We start from the raw sequence: 22650 nt of genomic DNA, 5'->3' as shown, positions 1-22650 counted from the left end.
TAAAATTTTTACTGAGGCAGAGAGAGGATGAGGTTGGATTTTCGTTGAACCTTTGTTTCCTTGTACCTTTGTTCCCTTCGTGAACCAGGAGGGTGAGGATACTGGACAGTGGGGAGCTTTGAGGGTGGAGGATCTTGAAACTGTCATAATTTAGACTGTTCCTGGGGCTAAGGCAGCATCAACGTAGATCCCTGAAGTCAGCACGGAAGGAGAGATTTCCAGTTGTCAACAGTGGTCAGGAGCTGCCAACCTGGCTTCAGATCTTTTGGCATCTTTACTATGATATTTAATATGGGACTTTTCCTTGGTATTGTTAAAGGAAAACACGTTATCAAATTGTCGTCAGTAACTCACATTGGAAATAGGGCATTAGCAGTAGCGTGTTATAGGGAAAGCTTTAGAGTTAGATGCAGATCGAAACCCTGGCTCTGTCCCTGGCTGCTCAACTGGAGGCCGTTTCCTCGAGTCCTTTGTGTTTTTACTTTCTTTATATCAAAATGGGGACAAGATTCATACTCCGTGAAAATTCGATGAGATTGCTTTGTGAATGGAATAGTACTGTGTTTGAGGCATTGCACGGGCTCGGTAAGCTTCTTTCCTACACCTCTAGATAGTTCACTGAATGACAACACAGACTCTTTCTGTGGAGAGAATTACAAAACAACAAAAAAATTTTTTTCTTTTAAAGATTTTATTTATTTATTTGACAGAGAGAGAGCAAGATCATCGAGACAGGCAGGCGGGGGGTGGTGGGGGAAGCAGGCTTCCTGCTGACCACAGAGCCCGATGTGGGGCTCGATCCCAGAACTCTTGAGATCATGACCTGAGCGGAAGGCAGAGGCTTAACTGACTGAGCCACCCAGGTGCCCCAAAATAGAAAAATTCTGTGTATTTATTCCAATATTCTGTTTAAGTGAGGATTTGTAATCTCTGAAGAAAAATGATGGACTTTTTGTGCATTATTAATCTTCAGCTTTTACAAACACAGTGATCCAACCCTCTTCTCTATTTTAATAGATTTTTATAGAAATATTTGCTCAGTACAAATATAAGAATTTTTAAGAAAAAAATTAAAATTACCTGTAAGTGTAGCCCACAAATGTAAATGCTTTTAAGATTTTGGTGCTTTTTCTTCCATTGATTTGTCTGGACATTTTATTTTATTTTTTATCTTATCTTCTTTTATTTTTATTTGTATGTTTTAAAATCACAGGTTTAGGTAAAAGCATACATGTGATTTTTGCATCCCCCATTTTTCTCTTACCTAACATTTCTCCATGTTATGTAAAATTTTTCATATTATTTTAGGTAGTTGCATAGTATTATGTCTTAGGTCATGCTATAGATTTTACTATTAAACACTTTGAAGATTTCCAGTTTTTTGTTGTCATGCTGTGATAAGCCTCATTTTTTGCATAAATCGTCAACGTTTACGATGATTTCCTAAGAGATTTAGAGAAATGTAATCACTATATCCAAGGGAAAGAAACTTCTATGTTTTTTGCTACACATTTTAGAATTGCTGTGCAAAAAGGCTGTCTCAATTTATATTTCTACCCAGAGTATCAAAATGAATCCATTTGTGAAACTCTCACTACTGTTGAGTGTTACCTGTTTAAAACTGCTTAGTGTGCTTTTTCTTTTTAATAGCACATGGCCAGTCCCCAGCATAGATACTTGACCACCCAGAATCGACAGAGGATGGGCACCACGAGCTTGATGGAACGTTTCCTGCAGGACGTGCTCCGGCACCACCCATATCATTCTCAAGAAAACAGGTAAAGAAAGTCGCTGACTGGAATTCTGTTAGAACAGTTTTCTTGTATGTTCCATGTTTTTCCAGACTATTTTTCCAGTCTCGTACTTCTTAAAATAAATCTTTTCATTAAAGAATATAAAGTGAAATTTTACCTAGTAACTTCTCTTTGCTCCTATTTTAAAATCTTTTCTAGCTTAAATAAGAAATTTCACTGTAAAAGATATGGACCGCACCCTTCTTTTTTCTAAATAAAAGCCTTAGGTCAATCAATGGTTATCCATCATTAAGGTGTTCTGTTAAGTATATGGTAGGATTAAGCAGGGGAATATGGTGGGGGCAGAAATAGCCTTTAGAAGATCAGGAACGGACCAGCTGGTACCTGCAGCAGAGAAAATTTAACCATTCCACCTCAACTGAATGATTTGCTAACCGAAGAGAAGAGGTAACAAATGGAATCTGCTTTTTAATCTGTCAGTGTCTTGATAGCTTTTTTTGTATCAGTGTTTTGGTTGTTTTAATAAAAATAAATATTTTGATAACATTTAAGGGCTAATGTATGTCAAAGCAAACATTGGTAGAAGATTAGATTAAGTACTGTGTGCAGGTTTGCAGCTATAGCTGTAGGAGATAAAGCAAAACAGATTATTAGCATATCTGTGCAGAATAGTTGAGATAAGCACCAGCTGTAGAAAAAGGATAAACTTCTTGAATGCTTTGTTTTGCAAGTCACAACCCAGAAATGAACAAATGGTGAAAAAGTTTACATGGGGAAAAAGTTTAAAAAATACATGTTTTTCTTTAGCTGTTGGAAAGATAGACCGTCTTGGGCTCAGTATAAATTTCCAGCTTATAGCTTGTATAAGCAATGCTTCAACAGACATTTATACATGCAGCTATTTCTGTGATATAGAATTCTAGAACTTGAACTTCTGGGCTCAAGTTTCTGGGCCTTAGAAAATATTTTCTATCTTTTAAACTTTCATTTTGAAATAGTTTCAGGCTTACAGAAAAGTTGTAAAACTGCTACAAAAACATTGGAGTCTTCAAATGTTAAATCTAAAATAATGATGGTACAATGATCAAATCCATGAAATTACATGCTATTTACAGTCCCCCTTCAGATTTTGTCAGTTGTCTTCCTAATGTCCTTTTTCTGGGACCAGGATTCAGTCCAGGATCACACATGGCATCTAGCTGCCCCATCTCAGACACTCTTAATCAGGAACAGTTGCCCAGGCTTTCAAGGCTTTCAAGCCTTGGACTCTGCTGGCCAGTTATTTTGTAGGATCTCCCCAAATTGGGATAAGCCTGACACTTTCTCATGATTAAAGTTAGGTTATGCATTTGGAACAAGAGTAAATTATAATTGGTGTTGTGCCCTTCTCAGTGTATTCAAGCGATCCATGATGTTTCCATGTCTCATGGCTGGTGATGTTAACTTGGAGCACTTAATTAAGGTGGCTTCTCTAATGTTACTCTTTCCCCATTATAATTAGTAAGACTTGTGGAGAACTACTTTGAGACTGTGTAAATAAATATGCTGTTTCTCATTTCCACCCATTTATTGTAAGCGTTCATGGATGATTTTTCCCTGAAACAGTTATTACATATATTAGCCTCCATAAAGAAGAGCTTTCTGGTTACCTTATTTATCTGTTTTATAATTTTAAACTCATGGCTGTGTCTCCAATGGGTGTTAATAACTTACTGTTACTTATTTTGTTACTCAGGTGGTGTGTGGAACTTTAAAATTCTTGAGACACTTCCTAGAAGACTATGCCAAATTATATACAATTATATAACATACATATACCCCAGTAGTCTATGAGAGTGCTCATTTACTGTTGTGCTTGCTAACACTGGGATTAGCAACTTCTTTTTTTCCCCATAATAGGCCAAAAAGGCATATCCCTTCATTAGCCTTTATTTACTTATGCGTAAAATAGAACATCTCTTTACATAAGTTTTTTTTTTCAGCCATATGTTTATTTTATGGATTATTTGTAGACATTGCATGTTTTTCTATTGAATTGTTTCTGTATTTTGGATTTGTATACAAGATTTATAGATAATAGTCCTTTGTATTTTAAATATAATTATTTTCCCAGCATCTGTCATGTGTCTTTCATCTGTGTGTATTGTCCTTTACCATATCGAAATTAAACATTCTGACATACTGAGACGTAAACGGAATTTTCCTTTATGGCTTCTTTCATGTCTTTTTCTTCATGTCCTTATTTCTGCTTCTAAATATTTTTAATCTTCCTGGAATTTGTTGCCATATGTGATGTGAGGCAGGACTTCTTATTTTTTTGTAAAAGTATATTAATTATCTCCATTGATATAAAATGTCACCTGTAAGGACGCTTGGCTGGCTGGGTGGGTAGAGCATGAAGCTCTTGATCTGGTTGTGTGTTTTGAGCACCATGGTGGGTGTGGAGACGACTTTAAAAACAGCAAAATATCACTTGTAACCTGTTCCCTGTTACCTGTAACGTAAATTCCTCTGTTGGTGGATCTATATCTACGTTCCCATCAGTAGATCTGATTTTGAATTCCATTTTTTTAACCTCGAGTTTTTTTTTTATCCCATGCTAACACATTATTTATGTTTATAAGCATCATAAATTACAGAGTTTATTTCTAAAAATTTGTTCTCTTCCCCCTTATCTAGACATTGTAGGTTTTTCTATTTTAATCTTTTTGAAATCAGCTCTTTATTTTTTTTTTCTATTTTTTGGTTTTCCTTTTTCCTAATTAATTTCCTCAGATTTCCTGGGTGGGGGGAAATTTGATTATCTTTCTTTGTGAATTAAGTGCTCATTTAGTTAATTTGTGTCTGCTAATTCTTTTTTTAGTGGAAGATTTAAAAGTATGAGGTTTCCATTTTGCTTACATCTCATAGGTTTGATGTGTAGTTTTTATTTTATTTATAGATTTCAAAAATTTAGCACAAGAATCATATAAAAGGGGTTTTAATCTTTAATGGTTAGATTTTTAGAGGGCTTTTTGTTGTGAAATTAATTTAAAATGAGTAGAAATATAGATTGTGATTTAGTTAATTTTAACCACATGTGAGGTAAATCAAAGCACCTAGATGGTGATTCCTAACATTTTTTGGATTTTGCCGAATTGTTTGATTTTATGATTCCGCCTTATTTCCGTTGCCAAATGTTACAAGATTAATTTTATTTTGAGAATGTTGTGATAGTCTTCTAGGGTTCTGAAAAATTAGGGTAAAATGGTAATTGTACTGCACTTTATTGATTAGAGTTCAGAAGTGTGAAACATGCTGGAATTTCTTTGCCCTGTATTATTCTGATATCTGGGTTAACTTCTTAATTTTACAAATACCAAAAAAATGTTCTTTTAGTGTTAATTATAATAAATTTTTATGGGAAAGAAGTAATGATATTTATGACATGTTAAAGAAAAGTTGCATGTGGCTGAGCATGTATACATTTCTCTTAGATGATTAAAGCATCTCTCAAATTGAAAAATATTTAATAAAGGTATTTTTTAGGTATTAATCTATTTTTAAAAACTTATTTATTTTTAATAGACTACACTTTAGGACAGTTTTAGATCAACAGAAAACTTGAGATAGTAGTACAGAGTTCCTATATACCTTCTCTACCTAGTTTCTCTATTACTAAGAACTTACATTACTATGGCACATTTGTTACAATTAATAACAATACTAATACATTAACTAAGTTCTGTAGTTAATTCAGCTGCTTTTAGTTTTTACCTAATGACTTTTTCTGTTTCAAGGTCCCATCTGGGATTACCATGTTCCATTAACTCAACTCCTCTTGGCAATTAAAAATTTTTTTTTGGTGGTGGGGAGGGGCAGAGGAAGAGTGGGGGAGGGAATCTTAAGCAGGCTCCATGCCCAGCATAGAACCTGGTGCAGGAATTGCTCTCGTGGACCTGAAATCATGACCTGAGTCAAAATCAAGAGTTGGACACTTGACTGAGCCACCCAGATGCCCCTGATTTTAGCTATTCTAACAGGTGTGAGGTGACATCTCATTGTAGTTTTGATTTTGTACTTCCCTGACAATGAATGATGCTAGATATCTTTTCATGTGTCTGTTGGCCATCTGTATGTTTTCTTTGGAAAAATGTCTGTTCATGTCTTCTGCCCATTTTTAAATTGGATTATTTGTTCTTTAGGGGTTGAGTTTTATAAGTTCTATTTTGGATATTAACCATTTTCAGATAGGTCATTTGCAAATATCTTCTCCCATTTGGGTAGGTTTCCTTTTAGTTTTATTGTTTTCTTCACTGTGCGGAAGCTTTTTATTTTGATGAAGTCCCAATAGTTTATTTTTCCAGAAAGACATGTAGGAAGAAGTTGCTGCAGCCAATGTCAAAGAGATTACTCCTGTGTTTTCCTCTAGGATTTTAGTGGTTTCATGTTTCATATTTAGGTCTTTAATCCATCTTGAATTTATTTTTGTGTGTGGCAGCATTATCTACACACACACACACACACACACACACACACAGAGAGAAGAATATTACTCAGCCATAAAAAAGAATGAAATCTCGCCATTTGTAATGACATGGATGGAGTTAGAGTATCATGCTAAGTGAAATAAGTCAGAAAGACAAATACTGTATGAATTCACTCATGTGGAATTTAAGAAACAAAACAAATGAACAAGAGGAAAAAAAAGAAAGGCTAACAAATAAACAGATTCTTATAAAGGACAAATGGATGGTTACCAGAAGGGAGGTGGGCGGGAGGAGAGGTGAAATAGGTGATGGGGATTAAGGAGTTAAACTTGTGATGAGCACCGGGCATCTGATGGAAGTGTCGAAGCACTAAATTGTATACCCACAATTAATATTACGCTGTATGTTAACTAACTGGAGTTTAAATAAAAACTTTAAAAAACCCAACAGTGTGTTAAATAATAGCTAACATTTGAGTGATTATATTTTCCAGGCTTTTAAAAAATGCTCCTTACATATAACAACTAATTTACTCCTCAAAACAATCTCATGAGGGAAAAATAACATTATGTTCTTTTTGGGGGGAGAGAACTAAAGCCTAGAAGGTTAAGTAACATATGTAACACTTTGCTGTTGACTGCTGGGATAACTGATAAATGATATATCGCTTTTTTTTTTTTTTTAAACAGCTTTTTATGTTTAGGAGCCATTTTGTGTTTATTAAGTAGCAATTGGTGGAGCTGCCTCCACCTTCTCTACTGATTTCCCTCCCTGAAAATACACACGGTATATAGCCTCTGTGATCGCCTTGATTCTTTGCCCTCTAACAGTCAGGCCCAGGATAGCAAGAAAACGTTTATTGTACATTTATTTTAACATTTAAAATAGATATTAGAATATTTTTATGGATTTCCCCCTTGCTTTTTAGATCAACCCAACATGAGAGACTTCTTATGAATGCTGCGCCACCTCCTGAAGTGGTTCCTGTTGATGATTCTGTTTCTGAAGAAGCGACTGAGGATGCCGCTGGTGTAAAAGGAGAGAGCTCCAGCAAGGGTTCTGAACCTAGTAAAGAGTTACATGCTAGACCCGGCAAATCTCAGGAATGTATACAGGGTGTTTCAGTAAGACCATCAGTTATTCAAAAACTGGAGAAGGGACAGCAGCAACCCTTGGGTTTCATTCAGAAAATTGGGAGTGGCATGAAAGAATTTAACCCAGTTGGTATTGGTCAAGCTACACATACTAGACCAAGCTTAATATGTCCATCAGTGATTTCTAGTGCTCCTGCTAGTTGTTTAGCTGGAAGTTCCTTTGACAGACCAGTTACAACTAAAACAACTAAGTTAGCAGCAGCAGCCAGTTCGGATTCAGTCAGAAAATGTGACCCAAACAAAGTTGACAGATACCTTGAACAGCCAGACAGGGGCTCTAGAAATCCTGTGCTGTCATCCAATCTAGAAACTTCAGTTTCGTATCAGAAACCTAAAGAACCAAATAGGAAATCTTTAGGTACAAATTCAGATAAATTGATTATACAGGAAGCTGTAAAATCTCAGCGTAAAGCTTTGTCAGCTGGCGCTAAAGTCCGTGAATTTATGGGTACTGAAGGCTCCTTAAAATCTGAATCTCTTTCCAAATTAGCTGTTAGCCAAGCAATCAGCCTGAATAAAAGTGGCATGCCTTCTAATAAGGGAACCTTTGAAGATGCTACAGCAAAGCACCGTGAGAAATTCCTTTCTGGTATGGATCATAGCCAAGAGGAAAAGCATTTGGTTTTTAATAAGTCAGCCTTTTTAGAACAGAAGAGCTCAGTGATTTCTGCAGTGAAATTTGCTCGTGGCTCTCTTCAGTCAGCGTCTGATCAACCGGAAGAGACTGCACAAGACCTTTGGAAGGAGGAGCAAATTGACCAAGAAGATAAAAACTATGATTCGAGAGCTTCTGAAATGAGTTTTGACTGCAGTTCCCCTCATTCACTGACTGATGAATCTAAGGTGACTGCCAAAGAAGTAGACCTTTCAAAGGAAGCGTACGCAGATTTGCAGTGTAAGAGTAAGACATCTTTCATTTCTGTGGTGAGTTCGGATCGTGATGGCTCTCTTCCCTTGGCTACTAACCGAACTCAAGTAATAGTTAAAGGTGTAAGTGCTCAGAAGGCAAAGCCTATTAGCCTGGTTGATGAAAGCTATGAATCTAGTGATTCTGAGATTAATTTTGAATGTGATGCCTTACTTCAATCAACTGATGACTACCCCCAGCAACCTGCAAAAGAAGGAAACCTTCCTAAGGAGGAACATATTGACTTGGTTGATAAGAACTATGGATCTAGTAGCTCTGAAGTAAGTACTGATTCTCCGTTTCCTCTTCAATCAGTAGGTGACCAACTCCCAGTGTCTGTCACAGAAGCAAAACTTGAGAAGGTTCACATTGGCTTGGTTGATAAGAACTATGGTTCAAGTTGTTCAGACACAAGTATTGATAATGATGCTTCTCCTCAGTCTGTAGTTGAGCATCCTCACCTGGTTGTCAAAGAAAGAAACGTAAAGGATAGACAAGTCTACCTGAAAGATAATAACCTTAAATCCAGCAGTGCTGAAGGCCATCTTGATTATGCTGTCTCCCTTGAGACAGTGACTGATGAATCTCAGAGGGCTGTTGAAGACATACCCCTTCTGGAAGAGAGGAATGAACCTGTGGATATGAACTATGATTCTCATGGTTCTGAAATGAGTTTTCACACTGATGCTCGACTGGTGCCTGGCCAGTCTGGAGTAATAGTTAAAAAAGTGAACGCTCGAGAAGTAGCTCTTGACCTGGAGGAGAAGAGTGTTAAATCTAGCAATTCTGATCAAAGTTCTGATTCTCGTGCTTCTCTTTATCAGTCACCTAGTGATCAGCGTGAAATAAGTCTGAAAGAGTTAAATGTTGACATGGAAGTTAAGAGCTATGGGTGCTCCAGTTCTGAGCTGACTTTTGAATCTGATCCCCCTACTATGTCGGGTACTGAACATTCTGAGATGGACATGGAAGAAATAAGAAAGAGGCACATTAACTTGGAAGGTGAGCACTCTGGGTCAAATAGTTCTGCAATAACTTTTGACTCTGATATTCTTCTTCGCTCAGGAGTTGACCAGCCTCAAGTAGCTATTTATGTGGAAGAACCGAGTCATCTGGAAAATCAGACTAATAAATCTTGTGTTGCTGAAGTAACTTTTGATTCTGATATACCTGTTCATTCGGGGACTAATCAACCTGAACTGGCTGTTAAAGACATAATCATTCAGAAAGAAGATTATATACACTTAGGGAGGAAGAATGATGAACCCAGTGGTTCTGAAGTAAGTTTGGATTTTTATGTCCCTTCTCATTCAGTGACTGACCCTCCTGAAGTAGCTATGGAAAAGCTAAATCTTCAAAAAGAAGAGCAGATATACTTAGAAAATAAGGACAATGAGCCTAGTGGTTCCGAATTAAGTTTGAATTATGGTATTTTTCATTCAATGACTGGACATTCTAACAATCCCCTTAAAGAAATGAATCTTCAGGAAGAGCGCATACACTTGGGAAATAAAGGTAATGGGCCTAGTGTTTCTGAAATCAGTTTGAAATCTGACCTTTCTTACCGTTTAATGACTGATCATCCTAACATAGCTGTTAAAGAAATAAGCCATCAGAAGGAACACATGTACTTACAAGATAAGGATAATGCATTAAGCGTTTATGAAACGAGTTTGGATCCTGGTGTCCATCTTCATCAGTCAGTGACTCACAAGCCTGAAACCGCTGTTAAAGAAATGTGGCTCCAAAAAGAAAGGCATGCTAAATTCAAAAGTAAAAGTCCTAAATTTAGTAGTTCTGCGACAGGTTCTGACATCCCTCATTATTTAGTGACTGAACCGCAGATAGCGGTCAAAGAAATCAATGTTCAGAAAGAACATGTTCTAGAAAAAGAGAGTGATAAATACAGCAGTTCTGGAATAATGTTTGGTTCTCATGTCCTTCCTCACTTAATGACCGAAACGCCTCACATTGCTGTTTTGAAGGAGGACCGTGTTGTCCTAGAAGGTCAGAGTACTGGAGCTAGAGGTTTTGCAGTAAATTTGGCTACTGGTGCCCCTCTTCATTCAGTCATTGGCCAACCTCAGCTAACCCGCCTGAAGGAACAAAATGTTCATCTGGAAGATAAAAACCGTGAATCTAGTCATTGTAAGATAAGATATGATTGTGGTGACCCTCATCTGCTATTGACTGGACAATTTAGGGAAGTGGTTAAGAAAACAAATCTGAGGAAGGAAGGGAAAGTTGTAATGAAAAATAAAAAGGTTCAAACTAAAGGTTCTAAATTAATACGCTCTTCTGGTGTTTCTCTTCAGCCTGTGGCTGATAAACCTGAAGGGGCTATTAAACGAGTAAACCCGGAGAATGAAGGTCATGTGAACGTGGAAGATAAGAGCAGCCAATGTAGTGGTTCTGAAGTGAGTTTGGATTCTGATTTCTTGGTTGAGTCAATAATTGATCAACCTCAAGTAACTGTTTTGGATCAGGACCACACTGAGCTAGTAGAAGATAAGCATAGTCAATCTGGTGGTTCTGAAATGAGTTTTGATTCTGAGGATCCTCTTCAGTCAGTGGCTGAGCAGGTTAGAGAAACTGTTAAAGAAATAACCCTTTGGAAGGATGAAGTTGATGTGGAAGATAAGAGGGATGAAGCTGATGTGGAAGATAAGAGGGATGAAGCTGATGTGGAAGATAAGAGGGATGAACCCAAGGGTTTTGAAATGATGTATGATTCTAATGTCCTTCATCAGTCAGTGGCTGCCCAAACTGAAGAAGTCGTTAAGGGGATGAACCTTTGGAAGGAGCACGTTGAAATGCAAGGGAAGATTGTGGAACCTAGTGATCCTAAAATAAATTTTGATTCTAATGAACCTCCTCAGTCTGTGCCTAATGAAATTCAAGATGCTATTGCAGAAATAAGTCTTCTGAGGGAAGGACATGTTTGTCTGGCTGATAAGGACTATGAACCCAATGATTCTGAAATAATTTATGTTTCAAATGTCCCTCTTGAATCAGTGGTTGAGCAACCACACCTTTTGGAAGGGGAACATGCCAGTTTGGAAGATAAGAGCACTATCGCTTGTCCTGAAATAACTTTCATTTCTGATGATCATCTTCAGTCAGTGGCTGACCAGCTTCAAAAATCTGTTAAAGAAGTCAGTCTCTGGAAGGAAGACCATATTTACTTGGAAGATAAGAGCTACAAACTAGGTGACTTCGAGGTAAGTTATGATTCTGATGTTCCTGTTCCCTTTGTGGTTGATCAGTCTCCTTTGGCTGTCAAAGAAATAAACTTGCAAAATGACCTAGAAAATAAGAGCTGTGGACCTAGTGTTTTTGAAATAAAATGTGATTCTGGTATTCATTTGCAGTTAGAAGTTGACCAGTCTGAAGTGGTGTGCAAAGAAATAGATCTTCCAAAAGAAAGGCATCTTGGCATGGAAGTAAAGACCAGTGAACCTAGTGATTCAGAATTAATGTGTGATTCTGATGTCCCTCTTGAAATAGTGGTTAATGAACTTCAAGTGTCAGTTAAAGAAGCAAATCTTAGAAAGATGCTCTTTGTGGACTTGGTGACCAGTGATAGTGATTGTGAAGTGATTGCGGAGTCTGATATGCCTTTTCAGCCAGTGATTGACTCACCTGACATGACTGTCAAAGACATCAATTGTATAAATACGGAAGGCTATGATCTAGAAGGTGAATGCTGTGACTCTTGTGGTTCTGAAATAGGATATGTTTGTGAAGCCTCTCCACAGTCACTGGCAAACCAGTGCAAAGAGACTTTCAAAGTGGTAAACCAGAAGAAAGACTATATCATTCTGCAGGAGTCAAGCTGTGAGTCTTACGGTTCTGAAATAAATTTTCAAATCGACCCCCCAGATCGGTCTGTGACTTACTCATCACAAGAATCTGATAAAGAAATGGTGAAAATTATTGACTCAGAAGAGAAGAGTTGTGAATCGGATAGTCCTAAAACAGATTTTAAATGGGAAGACGATGCTGAGCCAATGGCTGAGCAGCTCCAGGAAGAAGACAAAGGAATCAACATTCGTCAAAGGAAAGGTCTAGAAACCATTGGCCGAAAAGAAAAGCACTGTGAAGCTACTGTTTCTGCAGTGCGTTGTAGTGCCTCTTCTGGGTCAGCAGTCCATCAGAGGGCTAGCAAGGGGAAGATTTTGAAGTTAAAACATGCAGATCCAGAAAGTATGAGCTGTGAACCATGTGGTTCTGGAATGAGTTTCCAGTGCTCTCTTCAGTCTGACGCTGACCAGCCTCAAGAAGCCGTTAATAAAACAGGACTCTACAAGAAGATGACTCTGGACCCAGAAGAAACAAACCGTGATTCCCACCCAACCTCTATTTTCATAGTTGATCCTGCCAGGAACCTGGAAAAGGTAAAGGAGGTCATAGAAGATGATCCTGATGAACCTGTCCTTGAAGCCTTGCCTCATGTCCCTCCTTCATTTGTGGGGAAAACGTGGTCTCAGATAATGAGAGAGGATGACATGAAAATTAATGCTCTTGTGAAAGAATTTAAGGAAGGTCGTTTCCACTGTTACTTTGACGATGACGGTGAGACCAGGAAGATAAAAAAAAAAAATTTGAATGAAGAAAAAAAGATTACTTGGACTGACGCGAGTCAGGACACTACCGCAATTCAAGTTTTTTCAGATTGTGATGATAATGCAGGTGGCGTTTCAGATACTGATGACTTTCCAGTGGCCTTAGATAAATCTAGCCATCATTCTACAGTCAAGAGGCCTTATTATGAACAGTCATGGCGACTGGCTGCTCGATGTCAGGCTGTAAAAGTCAGCCATGGAACTCAAACCAATTTCTCAAATCAGTCAGACGCACAAGACAGTGGACAGGAGGATGACTCAGCAGGGAAGCGTTCGCTTCAACAGGACAAAAAAACAAAAAAGAAAGTGAAAATTGGAGCACATGAATATCCTGAAACATGTACTAAAGTTCTGAAGCCTTTGCAACCCAATGCCTTAGTCTATGTTATTTCTTCAAACATGAAATTTCAGGACAGTGAAACTGCCAACTTCGCTAAAAAATACCGCACCCCCAGAAGTCGGGATGTTAGCATAGAGTACAAATACAAACGGAGCCCCTTTAATTACTATGACCCACTGAGTAAGGAAATTGTAATTGATCCTCCTCTGAGCTTAGATGAATCAGACCCTGACAGAGTTAACTGGCTTCAAGCTAGTCTCAGCGACCTGAGCTCCAGTTCAGGCGATGAAGACGCTGAAGACTGTGACCCAACATCCGTTTTGACCATAAGAGACGAATTGCTGGCCTATCCGGGGGCCCCTGTTTCACCTGAGCGAGTGCCACGGCCGGGGACTTCGGGGACCTCGCGGCCGGGGACTTCGGGGATCTCACGGCCGGGGACTTCGGGGACCTCACAGCCGGGGACTTCGGGGACCTCACGGCCGGGGACTTCGGGGACCTCACTGCCGGGGACTTCGGGGACCTCACTGCCGGGGACTTCGGGGACCTCACGGCCGGGGACTTCGGGGACCTCACGGCCGGGGACTTCAGGGACTTCGAGCGCAGGCGCAGCTCCAAAGGAAAGTAATTTCCAGGTAACGGTGGTCCCCAGAGACGCCGCCGGGACCTCTTCGGAAGCAGGTACCGGGAAGTTCTCCGAAGGTAAAAAGAAAATTCAGAGGAGGGTGACAACGAATGAGGACAAGCCAGACTTCCCCACGAAGGCTTATAAACCGATGAGTCTCCAGGCACAGCCCAGGCTCGCTTCCGAAAGACGGCCCATTTGGATTCGGACCAAAGTAAACGATATCATTCGAAAGTATCTTTCAAAATACTCTTTCCTGCGTCGCAAGTATCAGTCCCGGAGCGCGTTTCTCCGACTGCATCTTAACCAGAAGAAATGCGACCCCCCCAAGGCGAAGGCAAAGGCGAAGGCGGCGGCGAGGAGCACCACCCACATGGTTCTGCGGTCGTCGGTTCAGCCGGTGCCCGCGGATCCTCCGGTGCCCTCGGATCCGCCGGTGCCCGCGGAATCGCCGGTTCCTCCGGTCCCGCGGGTTCCCCCGGTCCCGCGGCTTCCCCCGGTTCCCCCGGTCCCGCGGCTTCCCCCGGTTCCCCCGGTCCCGCGGCTTCCCCCGGTTCCCCCGGTTCCCCCGGTTCCCCCGGTTCCCTCGGTCCCCCCGGTTCCCTCGGTCCCGCGAGCTCCGCCGGTGGCGGTGGTGGCGGCGGCGGCGGCGGTAGCGCCCGAGGGACAGTCCCTGACGGCCCCCGGCTCCGGCCCCAAGCCGCGGGGGCTGCGGGGTGCAGGCCGGAGGAGGAATGGTAAGAAACGCTCTCGGAAGAAGAGAAGACGACGACTCTCCCGACCCGTGAAGATCTACTCTTTGAGAAGCCTGTACTCCCAGGTGGCCGCCTCCGACAGGATGAGGACTCGGCTGTCAAGCAAGCGAGAGGCCGACGAGACCGCCTAGACGCGCGGAGGCGAGCTGAGCAGTCCGTGCTTCCCTCGAAACACATTTGTGCGCTTAGCTTTCCCAGCTTCGGTGAAAAAAATTTACCTTCAACTATTTTGCTACAGACATTATTTTTCAGAACTTTTATAATTCATTTAAAATTAGTGTTTAAGGTCTCTCTCTCTCTTTTTTTTAGAGATCCAAACGCATCCTTTGTCCATTTGCCGTAGAAGAGCTTCACCTTAATTTACAGCTATAATTTAGCACAGTATATATACACTTTTTTTTTTCCTCTTTCAAATCACGTCCCTCTTATTTATTTTTTGATTGTATCTCATGTCAGCAGGACATAATACTGCAAAAATGAATGTGACAAACATTGAATGCTATCTTATTTTTACTTTTTAAAAATTGAAACAAAGGAATATGTACTTCTGTGCGTTTCAGAGTGGCATTGTCAATACCGTATTCTAACTGGAGAATTAAAAAACTAGAATAAGTTATCTCAGCTTTCCAGTGAGGTTGATTTAAATAATCACCAACAAAATAGAATTGATCTTTCTTTTAAAAGCATCTAAGAAAATGAGATTCCGTAATCTTTAATCCAGTTTTTAAAAACTGCCTAATGATTTTCTATACACACATACAAACTCCTTCTGCTGCCTTTAAATTGGATTTGCAAGTTTCTAACTTATTTGGACACATGCACATATACAGTCTCTGTAGGTTTTTCTTTAGCATTATTAGATCTTAAGGGGAGAATGATCTTGCCAGTGTAATTATGTTTCCCACCACCTTTATTCCTTTCCACCTGAAGTACTGGTGGTTTAATATGAAAAGCTGGGTTATCTTCATGGCCTTATCTCTTAAAAATATTTCAGCCACTATCCTATCGTTTTCTGTAATTATTGAACTGAAATTGAGCTAAAATTACAGCTTTGGCAATTTGGGCAGACCATTAATTGCCCTTAACTAATTATTTGTAATCTTAGTATTTCGAAAGATCTAATAAAACTGATAACCTACATGGAGGCCAGTTTTGCAAGGGAAAAACTACATATTTGTACATTCGTTTGGCTTTCCTTAAACTTACTAACGGATTTTAATAGTTCAAACAAAAGATGTTAAGATAAGCAGTTTGGTCTGAGATACTCAGAACATGTTTAGATCCTTTATTTGGGGACACTAGTTGAGCTGGTACAGACACATCTAATTACCCTGTTTAAGACAAGGATCCTGGATCCTTTCTATCATTAATGTTAAAGGAAACATGAATTTCAACTCTCTTGTATAAACCATATCTTATTGAAACTAGATCAGTGTACCATGATTTCAGAGATAAAAATGTGTTACTTTAGACTTAATGAAATATAGTGTAACAGTTGGTGTCTAAATGTAGTTTTATTTCAGGGGCCGTTTTTAACCTGTGGGTATGTTATGGCGTTCTGTTGTAATTTCTTTACTTCTAAATTTAAAACATAATTCTGTTGAAAAACAAATGGGCAAATGTTTATATTTTTAGTTGCAAAGCAACTTCAGCCTTGCCTCATATACAAACATATTTTAATTCCCCTCCTTAAAATGATACTATGGGCCACTAGTTTAAAATACTCCTCCAATTTTAATTTAGAAAGAAAACTGTCCTATTGTTTATGAAGTAAACAGCAGTTAATATGTGAAAATATTCTATTTGTGGATACTGGTGTCATCTTTTCCCTATAAAGTAGACACGGGCAATTTCCTTAAGTACTATTAGTAGGCATTCTGGATGCTTTAGGCTTAAGTTAAAAAGCAGATCATACGGAAATAATGTACTCAATGAATATGTTGTGTCATATCTATTGTGATTGCATCACGCGGAGAGGACAGTTCTTATAAGTGAAATGATCAAAACAGTTAAAAAATTTTACTACTTTTTTCACATTGGAGACTCTTCTAAATACCATTTTTTTGAGAGAAAAAAGGTTTATATTGAAAATTTATATTACTAAAAAATCAAAGTATAGTACAGTCCTGATTATTTTTTTTAACATTTTGCAAATGTTTATAAGTTCCTGTAGTCATTATTTTAGACAAGCTTGAAAAATTGAAATTGTAAAAATTATAATTTAAATTAAAGTAGAAATGATTTACTTTCAGAATTTGGTAGGCTACAAGATGTGCCCCTTTGTCAAAATATATTTTGGCTTCATTTGCAGTTTAGATGAAAGAGTTGGATGTTTTTTGTGTATTCAAGAGTGTGTTCAATTCTTTTAATAGTGATAAATCAAGTTATAACAACAATGAATATTTTATTAATCTTGTCCTTGTTCAGTATCTTGCATAAATTTTTATTATGATTGTCCCAAGTTATACAGTATGTGGACAATATTGTGTGAAGTGTGTTTTGCATTTGTGCATTTAAATTATTTGTGTAATTAGGGCTCTGAGTGACACTTTTTGGTAAAGAGAAACTATATTTAAATATTCAAGCAAGTATATATTTCCATGTAAAGCTAATGTGAAGACTAATGTATTTTTTATAATGCAGTTTAAAGAGTAAATTTGTTTTCAAAGTTGCCAAGATAAAATTTATCAAATATTGAAATTTGTCTCTACTTTCTCCTCAAGTTAGGAAGTTTTTCTGGGAACACTTAAGGAATCAGAGAATAATGAAAACGAATTCATTTTATAAATGGTCTTAGAGATAATAAAGAAGAGAATATAAATGTTGATGCTGGTGAGGAAATAGTTTAACCAAAGATATACAGGTATGTTCATGGAGTACTTATTTCAAAGGATTAAATTTAACAACTATTTGTTTCTCTGGTGGAGTAGTGGGTTAGCAACTTCTCACTTCGTATACCTGTATCGAAAGAGTCAATGAACGGGACTGAGTTGAGGAGGCAGAAGCCACATCATTAGTTGACACCTGGTGGGAAGAGAGAACTTTGATGCCTCCAGTATCATAGCGTATGTTATAAAGGACAAGAAAACATGGAAAAGTATACGTATGTCACTGAGGTCAGGGCCTTGGGTCTCAATAGTAATGGTTTCTGGGTGTTTTGGGTCCAGGATCATATTGCTAAGACGGAACAACAGCCTACTCTCTGTGATAAAAAATTACTAAAGTAAAAATATATGATGGATGTCCATACTCACTAAAGGACTTTTCTATATAATAAAATGTGGAACATACTGAAAAATCATGTAATTAGGGAATTAACACATCAAAATGTCAACCTGAGAAGATGAGAGGCTGAGGAAGAGTCTCAACATTTCCTTAAACTTTATTTGACCCCAAATATTGGGAAATGAGACAGTAAGTTTCCTTTGTTCTTCTTATACTTTATACGTGTATTTAAAAAGTTCTCCCCGAATATTTTAAATAATTTACCTTGATTAAGAAATAGGTCTAGGATGAACTATAATTTGTTGCTGAATCTTTAAATAAGTATGAACTTATACTTTATTTACGTTTATAATTTATTATATGCATGTGGTTTTTTTTAACATGCATTTTATTTTCTAAGTTTTTAAGCTGGACGTGTGTGTGTGTGTGTGTGTGTGCGTGTACATCTTGAGCCCTTACTTACTAAGTGCCGGGCATCGTTCTGAGCTTTTAACCTGTATTATCTCATTTGATCTTCAAAGAGCCCTATGAGTTAGGTACTGTGATTGTCACTAAATAGCTCTATGCCTCAATTTTGGGATTACAAATGAGTTGTTATTTACTGTGTTCAGATGGGGATTACAGTCCCCAGTGCCAGGACACCACTAATCTACTGTCTGTATAGTTTAGCCTTTTCTGGACATTTTATGTAAATGGCATCAACAATATGTGGTGTTTGTGTCTGGCTTCTTCATTTACTATAGTGTGTTTGAGGGTCATTCATGTTGTGGCATGTATCAGTATTTTGTTCTGTTTTTATTGCTGAATAGTATTTATAATTAGTTTTTAATGAAGCTGGTAACAGAATGCTGGTCTCCTGACAAATATGATAAAAGCTGTTAGGCTTGAGGCTAGCTGTTCCTTTATGGCTCTCATCCCTGTTACCCTGATTATTACCCCATTTCCAAGACCAACTGGATATCTGCCTTTTTAAGTGCCCTTATCCCATACTTGAATGCTTTATACTTCTCTGTCTTTGGCTCTTACTCCCTTCATTGCCCATCTTGGCAACTTCACCGTGCTCTCTGAATTCTCATTTTCATTGTCAACACATTATCCTCTGTTTTCTCAATCTTTTTCACAGTGGAGTGCTTGAATGTAACAGAACTGAGAATCACATCCAAGTTAGCCATTCTCTTAATCTCCACAGGCTGGAGAGCCAGGCAGTGTTGGTGATGGTACTGGTCCTGGTGAACACTCTGCTTTACAATCACACTTATCCATAACCCCAGTACACACCATCAAAGTCAGGAAATCAACATTGATAATGGTATAACTCTATTCCACAGACCTCATTTGGATTTTACAGATTGTTCTACAGTTCCCTCTATAGGTCCAGGATTCTACCCAGGATCACACACTGTCATGACTGTTCAGTTTCCTTCTGTATGGAGCAGTTCCTCAGCCTTTCTTTGTATTTAATAACTTGACATTTTGAAGTGTACAAACCAGTTTCTTTGTGGAATGTCCCTCAGTTTGAGTTTGTCTGGTGTTTCTTTATAGTTAATGCTTTGCGGGGGTGGGGGTGGGGCAGAAATTCTGTGGACTTTTCAATGTATCCTAATCGCAGCCATGTGATGTCAGTTTGAATAAAAGTGGTGATTGAAAATATCCAGCCTTTGTCTTTATTTTAGAGGAAAAGCTTTTAATCATCTGAAATGGGGGCTCTTGTAGTGGGTAAGCCGAGTTACCAACAGTAGCATTTTTCCACAACTGATCTTGAGACAACTGGGAAGGGAAATTTCCTTATATTTGCCATCCAACTCATACATAAGATGGTAGCTTATGTGTACACTTAACAAATACTACTCTCCATAACCTCAGTACCTCTGGCCCTATGCCAAGTCCTCTGGTGGGTGCCAAGGGTCCAAGCATCAACCACACACGCCTCTAGTTGCTCGCTTTCATTAACGGATAGAGTGACAGAGAATGGCATTTGTGGTAATTTAGTGGGCATGCAGCGTTATTCCTGCCCTTTCAAAAGATTGTTAGTAAACCTATACAGATAACACGAGATACTGCTATTTGGTGTGGAAAAATTTATCAACTTCGCACTGAGACCATTTGCAAAGCATTTCTCATCATTATCTGGAAAGCTTGCTTTCCTGTGTTTGCGTTATTATGAATAGTCTCTGTTAGTTTGGTGAATCAAGATGAATTGTTACATAGACTCCCTTAGTTATTTGTCTTAACGGGGCACGGAAAAGACTTCCCAAGGACAAGTTGACATTCAGCAGCTGTTTAGTTTTTGAGTCAAGCCATTGTCAGCTCTCTTGAACTGGAAAAACATAGGGTTTATTAATTTTTTTCGGAGAGTTGTTACTACTGGTCACAGATAATGAATTACATGATATATCCATTGCGCTGAAATTATTGAGGTGAACGACCACTTGCAAACACTGTCTACCATGATTATTTCACAGTGCCAAATGATGGTGGTCTTGCAACTATTACCGTAGCTTCACACAGTTCCTCCTTACATCTAGGATGTATTTAAGGGAGTATTTGAGGGAGCGTTGATGGCTCTATAGAGTCAGAGAAACCACTTGACCCTTGTAAGTCATCTTCAGGTTTTCATTCTGGGTATGCTACTTCACATATCTGTAACCTAGCAGAACTAGAAAGTTCCTTTTTTTCCCCCACAGAGAAAGAATCTCACATCAAATATGATAACTTGCATGACAGTGTGTGACAGTCTTCTGAGAACAAACAGTAATCCCAAATTGCCCAGGATAACCAGTAACGACTGCCAGGTAGCATTTGGAGCTAGGACTTTTCTTCAGCTGTGCTGAGTGATCGTGTGAGGTGGCAACACATGAGGATGGTTCAAAGTGGCAGAAGAGAAGGGTGAGCTAGCCCTCAGGGAGATTCAATTAAAACCACATTGAGATACCACCTTACACCAGTTAGAATGGCCAAAGTTAGCAAGACAGGAAACAACGTGTGTTGGAGGGGATGTGGAGAAAGGGGAACCTTCTTACACTGTTGGTGGGAATGCAAGTTGGTGCAGCCACTTTGGACAACAGGGTGGAGATTCCTTAAATTAAAAATAGAGCTTCCGGGACGCCTGGGTGGCTCAGTTGGTTAAGCAGCTGCCTTCGGCTCAGGTCATGATCCCAGCGTCCTGAGATCGAGTCCTGCATCGGGCTCCTTGCTCGGCAGGGAGCCTGCTTCTCCCTCTGCCTCTGCCTGCCATTCTGTCTGCCTGTGCTCGCTCTCTCTCTCTCTCTCTCTCTCTCTCTGTCAAATAAATAAAATCTTAAAAACAAACAAAAAACAAAAAAAATAGAGCTTCCCTATGACCCTGCAATTGCACTACTGGGTATTTACCCCAAAGATACAGATGTAGTGACAAGAAGGGCCATCTGTACCCCAATGTTTATAGCAGCAATGGCCAGAGTCGCCAAACTGTGGAAAGAACCAAGATGCCCTTCAACAGACAAATGGATAAGGAAGATGTGGTCCATATACACTATGGAGTATGATGCCTCCATCAGAAAGGACGAATACCCAACTTTTGTAGCAACATGGACGGGACTGGAAGAGATTATGCTGAGTGAAATAAGTCAAGCAGAGAGAGTCAATTATCATATGGTTTCACTTATTTGTGGAGCATAACAAATAGTATGGGGATAAGAGGAGAAGGGAGTTGGGGGAAATTGGAAGGGGAGGTAAACCATGAGAGACTATGGACTCTGAAAAACAATCTGAGGGTTTTGAAGGGGCGGGCATGGGAGGTCGGGGGAGCCAGGTGCTGGGTATTAAGGAGGGCACGGATTGCATGGAGCACTGGGTGTGGTGCAAAAACAATGAATTCTGTTACGCTGAAAAGAAATAAAAAACAAAACAAAACAAAAATTACATGAAAAAACATTAAAAAAAAAAAGAAGAGAGGGGTGGTGTGTGTGTGTGGGAAGGGTGGGGTAAAAAAAAAGTAGTGAATAAAAAAGCTCAATTTTAGTATTCTCTATAACTGAGTGGTCATTTTAAAGTTGATGATAGCGGGTGCCTGCGAGGTGCGGTCTGTAAAGGGTCTGACTCTTGGTTTCGGCTCAGGTCATGATCTCAGGATTGTGAGATGGAGCCCCACGACTAGGTCCGAGCTCAACGTGGAGTCTACTTGAGATTCTCTCTGCCCCACTGCTCTCTCTCTCTCTCAAATAAATAAGTCTTTAAAAAAAGACGATAGCTTGGCTATTTTTAAATACATTTGGATCACCTAATTAAATGACCTAACTTTTTTCTTTTTTTAAGATTTTATTTATTTATTAGAGAGAGAGTACGAGTGTGGTGGGGAGGAGCAGAGGGAGAGGGAGAGGGAGAGGGAGAAGCAGGCTCCCCACTGAGCAGGGAGCCCGAAGCGGGGCTAGATTCCAGGACCCTGGGATCATGACCGGAGCTGAAGGCAGACACTTAACTGACTGAGCCATCCAGGCACCCCTAAATGACTTTAACATTTAAAACATTTTAAAAACGTATTCTTATTATATTTTATATGAGCATTTTACTGAAATAGAATTCATATGCCATAGAATTTACCCATTTAGAGTACAATTCAATGGTTTCTAGTATATTCACAGAGTTGTGCAGACATTGCAACAGGTCATTTTAGAACATTTTTGTTAATGAAACCCCATGCACACCAGCCATCAATAAAGAAATAGCATTTGCCACCAAAAAGAAAGCCCACCCCGTTAGCAGCTGTCCTCCGCGCCCTCATCCTTCCTTTATCCCAACCTCCTGGCAGTCACTAATCT

The 22650-nt window shown here is 39.2% G+C and overlaps 1 protein-coding gene across 6 annotated transcripts in view; it reads left to right on the top strand.

The window, feature by feature from the left end:
• ZDBF2 (zinc finger DBF-type containing 2) overlaps nucleotides 1-19504 on the top strand; it is a 31983-nt gene extending 12479 nt beyond the window's left edge. For 5 of the 6 annotated variants that reach the window (XM_059168278.1, XM_059168279.1, XM_059168276.1 and 2 more), the window contains exons 5-6: nucleotides 1651-1778; nucleotides 7152-19504. In XM_059168278.1, the coding sequence (XP_059024261.1) occupies nucleotides 1651-1778; nucleotides 7152-14760 (7737 nt within the window). In that variant the 3' untranslated portion in view covers nucleotides 14761-19504. The remainder of the gene's footprint in view (nucleotides 1-1650; nucleotides 1779-7151) is intronic. The other variant, XM_059168280.1, reaches the window with a different exon arrangement.
• Nucleotides 19505-22650: the final 3146 nt, after the last annotated feature.

The sequence above is a fragment of the Mustela lutreola genome, chromosome 3 (assembly GCF_030435805.1).
Source record: "Mustela lutreola isolate mMusLut2 chromosome 3, mMusLut2.pri, whole genome shotgun sequence".
Lineage (NCBI taxonomy): Eukaryota > Metazoa > Chordata > Mammalia > Carnivora > Mustelidae > Mustela > Mustela lutreola.
Note: the sequence above shows the minus strand (reverse complement) of the source record. Positions and strands in the feature narration are given on the sequence as shown.